Source organism: Vigna unguiculata, chromosome 6 (genome assembly GCF_037176805.1).
Source record: "Vigna unguiculata cultivar grain cowpea cultivar isolate G323 ecotype 2 chromosome 6, ASM3717680v1, whole genome shotgun sequence".
In the NCBI taxonomy this organism is placed as follows: Eukaryota; Viridiplantae; Streptophyta; class Magnoliopsida; order Fabales; family Fabaceae; genus Vigna; species Vigna unguiculata.
In genome coordinates this window covers 7,952,744-7,964,279 of record NC_140797.1, presented here as the reverse complement: position 1 = coordinate 7,964,279, position 11,536 = coordinate 7,952,744, and the positions used below count along the sequence as shown (strand labels likewise).

The 11,536-nt window shown below is 30.3% G+C and overlaps 2 protein-coding genes across 2 annotated transcripts; one reads left to right on the top strand and one right to left on the bottom strand.

Moving 5' to 3' along the window:
* The first annotated feature begins 282 nt into the window (after positions 1–282).
* On the top strand, positions 283–3,340 carry LOC114188331 (uncharacterized). The gene is made up of 4 exons (XM_085674942.1): positions 283–343; positions 451–1,153; positions 2,789–2,876; positions 3,281–3,340. Exons 1-4 carry the CDS (start codon positions 283–285, stop codon positions 3,338–3,340), a joined length of 912 nt encoding a protein of 303 aa, XP_085531068.1.
* A 1,033-nt stretch (positions 3,341–4,373) lies between these two features.
* LOC114188126 (L-ascorbate oxidase-like) lies at positions 4,374–9,979 on the bottom strand. The gene is made up of 5 exons (XM_028076666.2): positions 9,582–9,979; positions 9,392–9,484; positions 8,304–8,516; positions 7,249–7,443; positions 4,374–5,439 (listed from the first exon to the last, which is right to left on the bottom strand). Exons 1-5 carry the CDS (start codon positions 9,852–9,854, stop codon positions 4,480–4,482), a joined length of 1,734 nt encoding a protein of 577 aa, XP_027932467.2. The 5' UTR covers positions 9,855–9,979; the 3' UTR covers positions 4,374–4,479.
* Positions 9,980–11,536: the final 1,557 nt, after the last annotated feature.

Here is an 11,536-nt window from a genome sequence, read left to right as displayed (position 1 = left end):
TGGAAACCAAGAAAGCAGGGTTATAGTATTGGAAGACTGACATATGTTCCTCCAGGATCAGGTGAATGCTAGTACATGAGAATCTTACTAACAAAACAAAAAGGTTGTATTAATCATGATAGTATAAAGACAATTAATGGTAAAACATTCTCTACATACCAAGAGGCTTGCCAGGAATAAGGATTATTGGCAGATGACAAAGAATTCATTGATGCTATTAAAGAGGCTAGCCATCTTGCATATGGAAATCAACTTAGAAGGTTATTTGTTTCTTTGTTAATCATGAATATAATGTCAAAGCCAAAAGTTGTTTGGGATGCAACTTGGAATTTATTGGCAGATGGTATCCTATATCAAAAAAGGAAACACTTGAACATATCATGTACTAAATATAAATAATCTTCATTCTTTATTCCATATTTTTTTATTCATGACATGTTTTTTTTTTAGGTTTTCAAATGGAAGAACATGATTTACACAATCTTTGTCTCCTAGAAGTAGAAGAACTTCTAAATTCCAATGGGCGAGCTTTAACAAATTATAGTTCCCTTCCTCAACCTAATCTCTCTAATTCATTCGAATTTAATAACAGGTTCATTATTGATGAAATGAATTATGATAAAGAACAAATGGAGAAGCTACATCACTCTCTATTGCACTCAATCACTAATGAGCAACTACATGTTTATAACAGAATTATGACAATAGTGAATTCAGATGTAGGAAATTTATTTTTCTTATATGGTTATGGCGGGACTGGAAAAACATATTTGTGGAAACTTTTGTCAGCTGCTATTAGAGCAAAGGGAATGATTGCACTTAATGTAGCTTCAAGCAGCATTGCATCTTTATTGCTTCCTGGAGGTAAAACTGTTCATTCTACTTTTTGCATACCACTAGCAATTAATGATGAATCAACGTGCAACATCAATCAAGGAAGTCTTCGTGCTAAACTATTGATGGAAACAAAACTTATCATATGGGATGAAGCTCTTATGATGAATAAGTTATGTTTCCAAGCTTTTGATAGAACATTGAGAGACATTATGAGAGCTACAAATGAAGATAATGCTGACAAACCATTTGGTGGAAAGGTTGTTGTCTTGGGCGGTGATTTTAGACAAATCTTGCCAGTAGTAAGAAAAGGATCAAGGTATGATATTATGAACTCATCAATTAATTACTCTGATTTTTGGCAATATTTCACAATTCTTAAGCTATCACAAAACATGAGGTTAAAATGTGTTGTTTCAAATGAAAGTACAATACATATAAAAGAATTTGCTGATTGGATTCTTAAAATTGGAGATGGAAATATGAATTTGAATGAAAGTGGTGAAGCCAACATTTCAATACCAACAGATCCTAATTCAAGAAAGTGAAACACCTTTACTTTCTTTAGTGAAATTTGTTTATGGTGGTCTAATTGAAAATATCATGAATCCTAGCTTCTTTGATGACAGCGCTATACTTTGCCCTACAATTGATAGTGTTGAACAAATAAATGACTTCATTTTATCTTTGATTTTTGGTGAAGAACAAATTTATTTAAGTTGAGACACTCCTTGCCAATCTGATGATGATCAAGAAACTCAAGGTGAGTGATTTACTCAAGAGTTTCTAAATGATATCAAATGTTCAGGAATTCCAAATCATAGGATTAAATTGAAAGTTGGCGTACCAATTATGATTTTAAGAAATGTTGATCAAGCAAATGGTCTTTGCAATGGTACAAGGTTGCAAGTTAATGATTTAGGAAAGAATGTTATCTCTGCTATTGTAATAACAGGCAAAAATGTTGGTGACAAAATTTTCATGCCAAGAATGATTTTGACACCTTCTGATTCCAGCATCCCGTTTAAATTTCAAAGGAGGCAATTTTCAATATCCTTATGCTTTGCAATGACAATAAACAAAAGTCAATAACAAACTCTTTCTAAAGTTGGACTTTATCTTCCTCGCCCAGTTTTTACTCATGGACAATTGTACGTAGCAATTTCTAGAGTGACAACAAAGAAAGGACTCAAAATTTCAATTCTGGATGAAGATAGAAAAGTAAGCAATACAACTACAAATGTGGTTTACAAAGAAATATTTGAAAATATTTGATAAGAGGTATACAAATTACTTTAACAACATTCTTATAATTTGTTAATTATTGTATCTTTAACTGTAATTCCTTTCTTTTGTTGTAGATTATAATATGCAATAGTGTATAGTATACACTTTGAGGATTTTTTTTTATAGCTGCAGCGATATTGAAAAGTACATGGTCATTGATACATGTTTGAATTTCATTATTTGTTGTCCACTCATGGATTGAATTTTTGAACACCATGGTTTCTGCAATACATATATTATAACTGTTATAAAGATTCTCAATTTTTGTTATTTTAATTTTTGTTTGTGAATTTACTGTATTGTGAAGAAAAAATATCTACCTACATTTTCTTATTCGTTACTACAGTACAGGTGGCTTTACTGTTATAACTCTTATATGTATAACGAATATAAAATACAATATGTTATAGTTATTTGTAAATGCTTTATGTTTCAGTTACTTTATATATTAAAATATATGCAAAAAACACATACAACATATATTTCAGTTACTTTACAATTAAAGCCACTATTTGCACGTAAAACTGAAATTGTGCTGCCAGTTTCAAGTAAGATTCCTTTTCCACGTGATGATCTTTGCCTTTCCATTCCCAACTTCCACTTTACCATTCCATCCACAATTTTCACTTACCCATATATTTCAACTGTGACTTTGTTCTGCAATTAGAGGAATGGAGATGGAGCAAACCAGTACAGATGGAGCAAACAACAGAACAATACTTTGGAACTTCATCACAATCTACATATGCTGTCAGGTATGCTGCAAATTTAACCACAGAAATACATGTTTGGAAAGCATTGATATTTGTTGTTGTATGTGTTTTCTGTTGTGAACTCTATGATCCTGATTCCCACTGTATCAGCTACATTAAAACATTCAGATTTTTCCCACAATGGTAAACAAAGATATCGATATACAGTACCATTATATAGGAGATAAAACCATCCGTCAACAAAATTTATTCTTATTTTAGTTGTTATTTACTGGGTGTAATGTTTTTTTATTACTTTATAAAGTTTAAATTTATTTTTCATTTGTAATAAATACATAAGACTTTTGAACAAAAACAATTTGTACATATATATGTTTGTGTTTATGTTTTCATTTGGTTGTAGAGATAAATTTATTCATGTTTTTACTGTCTTTATTAATTTGTAGCCATTTGGATTTGTTGATCGACACTTTGTTGTTACTAATGAACACGAATTAGGTCCATAGTGGCACTTGGTAGATGTAAATGGTAAGAGCACGACAGTTACCTATAACATGGATTCAAATAATCCAAAAATCACAGAAGGTTGAGTAATATGAGAGATTTGTATGACATCAAAAGTGACTCTCACATGCGGTTTCAGTATTTGGGAAATTCTTTATTTCATGTAATCATGTTTAAAGGTGGTTGTACACCAAGGAGTTTGTCAACATTTATGTGTCGTATCAGTCATCAAGAAACAAGATCTATATTTTCAGTCAAATTGACAAAGTATCAAAGCAAAGCAAGTCACTTGGTATATGCCTTATGAATTCTTTTTATCATTTCAAGTATTATTTAATATTAATTTACATCTAATTAAATGAAAATAATTAATGCACTACCAATAACATTTGAATCATATAAGACTTGCCATCAAAGTTTGCCAACTTCATTTAGGACGAGAATGTACAAGATGTATTTCTTATAGGGCCTAAAACTATAGTCAATTGCAAAATCCTAATATCGAATAAAAATAGAAGTTCAACAAAGATAGGTCAAGGTTGGAGGGTATTTTGTTCTGAAAATGAGTTAAAAGAAGGTGATATTGTTGTCTTTTAAGCAGACAATGATTTTATCGAACCAAATATTAAAGTGTTTGTTAATGGTTGTTGTTGTGATTAGATTAAGCATAATTCTATAATGTTGTTCAAAATGGTGTATTTCATGACTTATGTTTATTTAACTTGGTTATATGACATATCTTTTTTGACACTTCCTGAATATGACTTCAATTGCGAACAAAAATTATGTGTGCTTCCTAATATAATATACTAATAACAAAATATTTGATTGAAAGTAATATCTCATTTTATTGGAATAAAATTTGTTATTATTATCATGTCAATAATATCATTATCTAAGTTTAACATTTTACATATTAATTTATACTTCATTAAATTCTTAAAACATTTTGTTACACATTTATAATTTATAATTTATAATCAATAATGAAACGGATCAAAATACTAGTATTTTAATAAAGCTTAACATATTGAATTAAATGTTGAATTAAAACATGTTATTAATGCATCATTCAAATAAACATTTCTTAGCACATTAGATATAACATTTAAGCACAAGTAGTGTGACTCATTGACTAGTTTCAGTGGCGTCCATTTTCTACTAGTTTCTTCCCAGTAAGCCCACAAGTTAATGCTTCCCTTGGAATTTCTCGAACTTTGTGAACAGCCTCAGCAAAAATGACACCCATTCCCATGTGCAAATGTGGTTCAATGTGGCAATGGAAGGCCCAAACTCCTGGGTTATCTGCCGTAAACCTCAACGCAGTCCAACCATAAGGGAATATTACAGCAGTGTTCCTCAAAGGTGCATGTGTTAAGTTGAACTTCTTCTCATCACCATGTTTGAATTTCCCTTCTCCATACCCCAAAACCCAAAAGTCATGTCCATGCAAGTGCCAAGGGTGAATCTCACTACCATTCCCACTCAATTGGTTTGCATTTTGCAGTATCACATCAACAACCTCACCGAGGTTGAACCTGTAAACCCCATTGCCGATGGTTGAGTTAGGGTTGACAGGAGGGTTGAAAATGTCATAGTCTTGAGGGAAAGTCACAGGTGGAGGTGTTTGATCAAAAGCATCGTTTAGTTTGAACTTGATGGAACCCAAGTAAGGGGTTGGGGGCAGAGTTAGGGACACATTGTTAATGGACCATTTGGTGAACCCATCAACGCGATTTTGGGTGTTGAGAAGGAAAATTGTACGATCAGAACGTTTTGGAGGTTGTGGGGTTCCCATCTTCGCAATGATTTTCTTAGTGAATGCTTTGCTACGTTCAAAATCATTCCAAAGGGGTGTGACGGGTGGTGGAGAACTTGGAAAAACCGAAGCAGAAATTGTCTTATAGTTCAGAATGGTTAAGCCTTGTGGGGTGTTGGGTTTTCTTCCTCTGACTCCAATCGAAACCCAATAGTTTTTCTTTGGATCTTGATCCGTGTGAAAGAGCAGTGAATAGCTTTCACCGGAGTAAATATCTATATCATCAACCACAAATGGTGTAACATAGTTTCCATCAGCTTCCACCACAATAAGTTTGTGATTCTGCAACATAAACAAAAGGAAAAGACAAATGTTACATGATAATGTATGTTGATACACATGAAGATGAATCTATAGTTGTACCATTTCTCACAGTACAGTTCAATCATGAAAGTGAGATTGTTTCACCGATACCTAATTTGCCTAGAATATTGAGACAGGTTGAACCAAGTACACTTTCAATTTAATACTTTTATCTGAAAAAAGTTTTATTTGAACAAAATTTATAAAAGTAGTTTTAAGAGAGAGAAATAAGAAAAAAAATACGAAAAATTATTTCATATGTTAAAACCATTACTTTTTTATTATAAATTTTCATGACATCACTTGGAACTATTATAAATATACAGGTACTTTTTTCTTCTTGTTTCGCTTTCATGTCATTCCTACTGTATCCATCATATCATTTCCAATATCTTTTGTTTTTTCTTTTTAGATTTACTCACTTTTCTTATCTTTGTTTTGAAGTAACCAATTCACCCTAAAATTAAAGAAACGTTAACTCTCTTTTTTTCTCATCACTCGTTGCATAGTATTTTTTAATTTTTTGTCATTTGACTCGTTGTTCTATCTGTTTGTACACCCTAAAATTAGAAGTGTATATTAAAATCAGAACTCAATTATGTAAATTAGTTACCCAAATGCGATGATATTATTGAGTACCTACTCCAAATCAGTGGCCATAACTTTCACGACGTGCCAGGTCCCCACAAACCAAACCCATGGAATCTCACTGATATATATAATTTTTTCCTTTTATCCTTTTCCTAGTATTTTCTAAGTATTACATCATGGTCTTTATCCAGAATGTTTCGGTGTTTCACAACTCAGTGAGCCCCACTCGCTCATATATCAGCTTCTAATTTCCAACACACTGCATTATTTGAAGCACAAATAATTGCCTCTACTCTGTAACACTATCTTTCTCTTTACTCTTTCTGCACATGTTTATTATATTTTCCTTCAAAATTACGGTTCTGGTTTGATTCTTTTATAGTACTTTAAGACAGAACAATTTTATTTTATTTTTCTTTTGTTTTTTTACTAATAATACTACTTCAAATATTTGAGGATTTACATAAACTGTATCCATTTTAAAATTTGGTATATAATTAAAATAAATAAGAGAGCGGTGCAACTATACTTTATTAAATTTTATATGTCCTTTATGTTTTATATAAATAATAGATGGCTGAAACGCTCTTTTCCTTTACTGTATGTTTTCCACGTCTACAAAGCAATTTTTTTATCATTGAAACTTCTTTCTTTACTATTTTTTTACATACTTTTCCAACTTTCTTGACATATTAGTGAACTCTTTAATGTTAAAAAATAATCAATTGCGTACTAACTGATTTGATGGAATCACTTGGGGTTTCTTGAATTGGTTTCTCTTTTGTTTAAGTGGAAACTGTGGACAATACCAAAATGAAAAAAAAGAATATCTCATGCTAAGCACATCATACAGCTAATGGTCAATAATGCACGTACGAGAATGATGAAACCTTTACAAAGGCGTGCTTAAAGACAAAAGTGGTGGGATCCAACAAAAATCATAAATATAAAGAAAATAAAATAAACTTCTTCCTAGATTAGAATTAACTTATTAATAGTTAAAATATAAACATTAAGAGAACTTTTATAAATAGCTTATGTATAAATAAATAATTTTTTTCTTAGAAGTTTTCTTTATATCTGTGATCATTCATAAGGAGTGTAACTGATTAGTGAGTTGCGGTAAATATTTTATTATTCAGATTGAAATTTTTCTTATGAATGAAAAAAGAAAATATAGGGTAAAATGGAACTCACCGAAATGGCTAAGTTGAGTGAAGCTAAGGCAGTGGTGCTGGCAATTCTGAGTCTGTAGGTCTTGTTTGGCTCCACGTGAAGAATTTGAGGGGCACATTCTTCACCACCTTTAAATTTGCACTCTGGTAAAGTCGTGTTTATGAATTTAGCTGCCAGAGAACAATTGAACTGTCCCCTTCCATTGATCAACAAAGTCTGAAATGCTCAAAAAAAGTTAGTAAAGTGTAAGAAAATAAAAAGATAAAATTATATTTTAATTTTTTATTAATTTTTGAGAATAAATAAAAATAATTGAATAAATTTAATTCTGACAAACATATATTTCTACAATAAGATAGAATGAGCAGACATATTCTTAAAACAGATACAAGGTTTGGAAGTTTGAGAGGACGAGCAAATGTATCAAAGATCGACGAATGTTTTAAAGTGATTTGCAAGTATCTTTGTGTAAATGGTTTCTTAAACTAAGGTGAGCTTTCCAAAACCTGATTTATTTGAAATTTTAAAGTTTTATTTTTATATAAAAACAATAAAGAAATACTGATTTTGATTGGATCCGAAAAGACACGTGCATACTCTTCTTTTTACAGATTTAGTATAAATCACTTAAAAATGTCAAAAGTGTAATAATTTATGACAACGAGTTTGAGTTATAATTATTTATTATTTGAATATCACAATTATTGAAATTGTTGTACTTGGTTGAAATTTCAGGAAAGAGTGTCTCTCATTCTATTCATGTTTCACTTTAATGATACAGAGGGTTAGATTAAAAAGGGTAAAAGAAAAGCAAGAAAAATGTGAGAGAAGAATTCAGTGGTGCCCTAATATAAAAGTCCAATACTTTGTTCAGATGGAGCAGAGGTGCATGTTTTTCTAGGTTACTTTATGGACTCTGATATGATTTCTATCTGGAATTTCTGTCTTTATATCTCAAATCATTAACTTTTTTTATTTCTTTATCATAGAATAAAATGGTACTTTATAATAATAAATGATTACCAACATATTAGGTTAATTTAATGAAGTTATTAATTAATTAATTAATTAATTACCTGAGGTTCACCAATCCATTCGAATGGTAGGGAAGAGAGACCGACTTCTTGTTCATGTGAGCTGGTGTGCCAGAAATCACTTAGAAGAAGGTTGAACTCATCATCATAGTGAAACGGTTCGTTTTGTCCCCTTGGCAAATCTACTATCAGTGACCCATACAACCCTGCAGATCTTTGCATACCATAGTGTCCATGGTAGAAGTATGTTCCAGGCTGCACCGTATAATTAACACCACCAATTCATCATTACAAACACACACCCATCTTCTTCTTTGCATAAAGCTCAAACCAAAACAAAATACCATGAATCAACCACACAAACAAAATGCCCCTCATAATGTTTCATACTATTTCAAAATCTAGTGCAAGATAATTTTTAAAATTCTTCTCGCTTAACTCACAACTGCTTTTCAAGAACAACCATGTGAAGACCCTACCAGAGACAAAACGAATAATACTTTAGTCTAATTAATATTTTAGATTGAAAGAGATGTACATTTTTTATTATTTAAGAAACATTTGAAAAGCAAGAAAAAAAAAGGACAACTTTTTGAATAATTTTAAATCTCTTTTCAGATTAAAGTTCAAAACATTTTCTCCCTTCTTACTCTCTTGTCTTTGAACCAAACAGAACTTTGGAGTAAAATATACATGTATTTTTCTATAGAAATGAGAGAGGAAATCACAAATGCTTGATCCAAGTGGCAAGCATTATAGGATCTCCATTCTCACACAAGTTAAAACTGAGTAGAGATTCTTTATTGAATATTTCTACCTCAAAAATCCTAACGCCACTTCTAATTTTTTATTTTAAATTTTTTATAAAATATCCCACCCCCTTTCTCATAATTAATTTATTATTTTGGGGGAGTTTTTCCACCAAACTACACGATTTTTTAGGTCTAGAAAATCAAAAACTTTACTTAATAACACAAACAGTTATTACCATATTACTCCAAGAAAATTTGAAGTGAAAACTTTCTTCACTTAAAATAGTTCGTCCAACTTAACTTATATATGACTGGAAGCCTCGTTTGTGTCTCCCAAAAGATTGAAAAAGAACATAAAGAGGGCAGAAATGTAATTACCCTGTCAACTTTAAAACTGTAGTTAAAAGTTTCTCCTGGATTTATGGCACACTGTGAAATGCCAGCAGTTCCATCGGCCCAGGGAGTTTCAACCTTCATAACAAACAGCAAAACCAACATCAACAATTATGTTTCACATTTGTTGACACTATCATACATAAAACACAGTAAAAAAAAAAAAAAAAAAAACCTGTCTGATTCCATGCCAGTGAATAACAGTTCCCTCGGTGAAGAGCTTGTTGGTGAGAGAAATGTTAAGAGTGTCACCAACTTCAGCCCTAATGGTTGGCCCTGGAAACTTGCCGTTGATTCCCATCACAACGTGTTTCAAGCAATCTGGTTTTCTGATCATGTACTCCACATCAAACTTGTAGTGTCTCACCCTTCCTCCAACTGAAAACTGTATCAACCCTAACCATATGCACCATATAAAAACTGCTCTCAACCCCGTTATTCTCATCATGCTAACACAAAATCTTAGCAGGGTCTCGACTACCACAACAACCTATTGCTGAAAGAGAAAGGAACTCAGACACAGATTTCTGATTATCTGAATAAAACAATAGGTTGTGTTGCCACCATTGCCTAGGGAGACACACACACACACATATATATATATATATATATATATATATATATATATATATATATATATATATATATATATATATATATATAAACAAACACAGAGAAAAGGCACTTTGAAATTTCACATCATGCTGTTGAGTTGTTATTTTTATTATTATATTCTTGTTCAAGTACGGCGTGCAACTTGTTTTTTTAATGTATCAACTCCTTCTTCCAATAAATAATTGAACTAAAATAAGATTTTTATCAAAAACTGAAAAGCAAAGTAAATTGGTCGAAATTGGAATGATTTTCATAATACATTATTCCTGTTCATTTTACGGAAAAGCGACGTGACAAAGAAATAATAGAAGGAAAATTTTGGGAAAGTAGCATTGGAAAATTTTGTTTATAAAAACAATTTCTGTTTATAAAGAATGTTAGTAGAATATATATATATATATATATATATATATATATATATATATATATATATTAGATATGTTTTACACATTTATATCCATTTATGAAATGCGTAATCATTATTAAAAAAATCATATTTTTTGTCAATTTTGTTTTAAATTTTTTTTCGTAAATAATACTTTTAAATTTTGTTATAAAAAATTGTAGGAAATTACTGTCAATTTTTTTGTAGAATATTTGTATAAAATACTTTTCAAAATCAATTTTGTAAAAAGATACTTATGAATTTTACAATTTTGTAAGAAATAATTATCCATAAAAGAATTATCTGCCAATTAATTTTTAGAAAAAATAGTAGAAAAAAAGTCTTTTCTTACAAAATTTTTTAATAAATTTGCAAGAAAAATTTCATGTAAAATGAAAGTTTTTAGTAATGAAAACAATAGTGATGGTTTTTGTTATAATTTAAAAGTTGTGTTTAGAATAATTCTTAATGGGTATTCAGCGCGTCAGACATCCGTGTCCAACACATATATGTGTCCAATATTTTAGGATATTTAATCTATATTTATCTATGAAGTATCTAATTTGTAAAGCAATAATACTTTTATGGTGATAGTAATTTATAATTTTTTTAATTTGGATTTGTATTATAACAATCATATATTTATCATATTTTTAAGAATTATTATACATATTTTAGTATGCATATATAACATATTGTATCTTATTATTTTTAAAATAAACGTATCAACATATTGGATACTTGTCATATCCGATATCCGTGAGTTTTCATTGTAAAAAGAATTACAATAATGATATATTATAATCAAATACGTTTGCGAAACCCACATCTAGAGTAAAAATTGTGTCCCTATTTTATTTAAAAGAAACGGAAAACGAAGAACGTGTCATTTGCAACTTGTAATACAATTATTGGGCAATGATAAATAATGTACTTAATCAAAATTTGAATTTGAAACATTCGCAATCCTTTTTATTTTATTCTGTTTACATACAAGCAACGAAAGAAAGGCCCATCGACAAGTGTTTCTGATGTGCATTTATTGTAAAAGACAATGGAGCAAAACACAATCTTCTCCGTCAGTTTAAAGCTGTGTAAATAATCTCCATAACATATATCAATGATTTTGA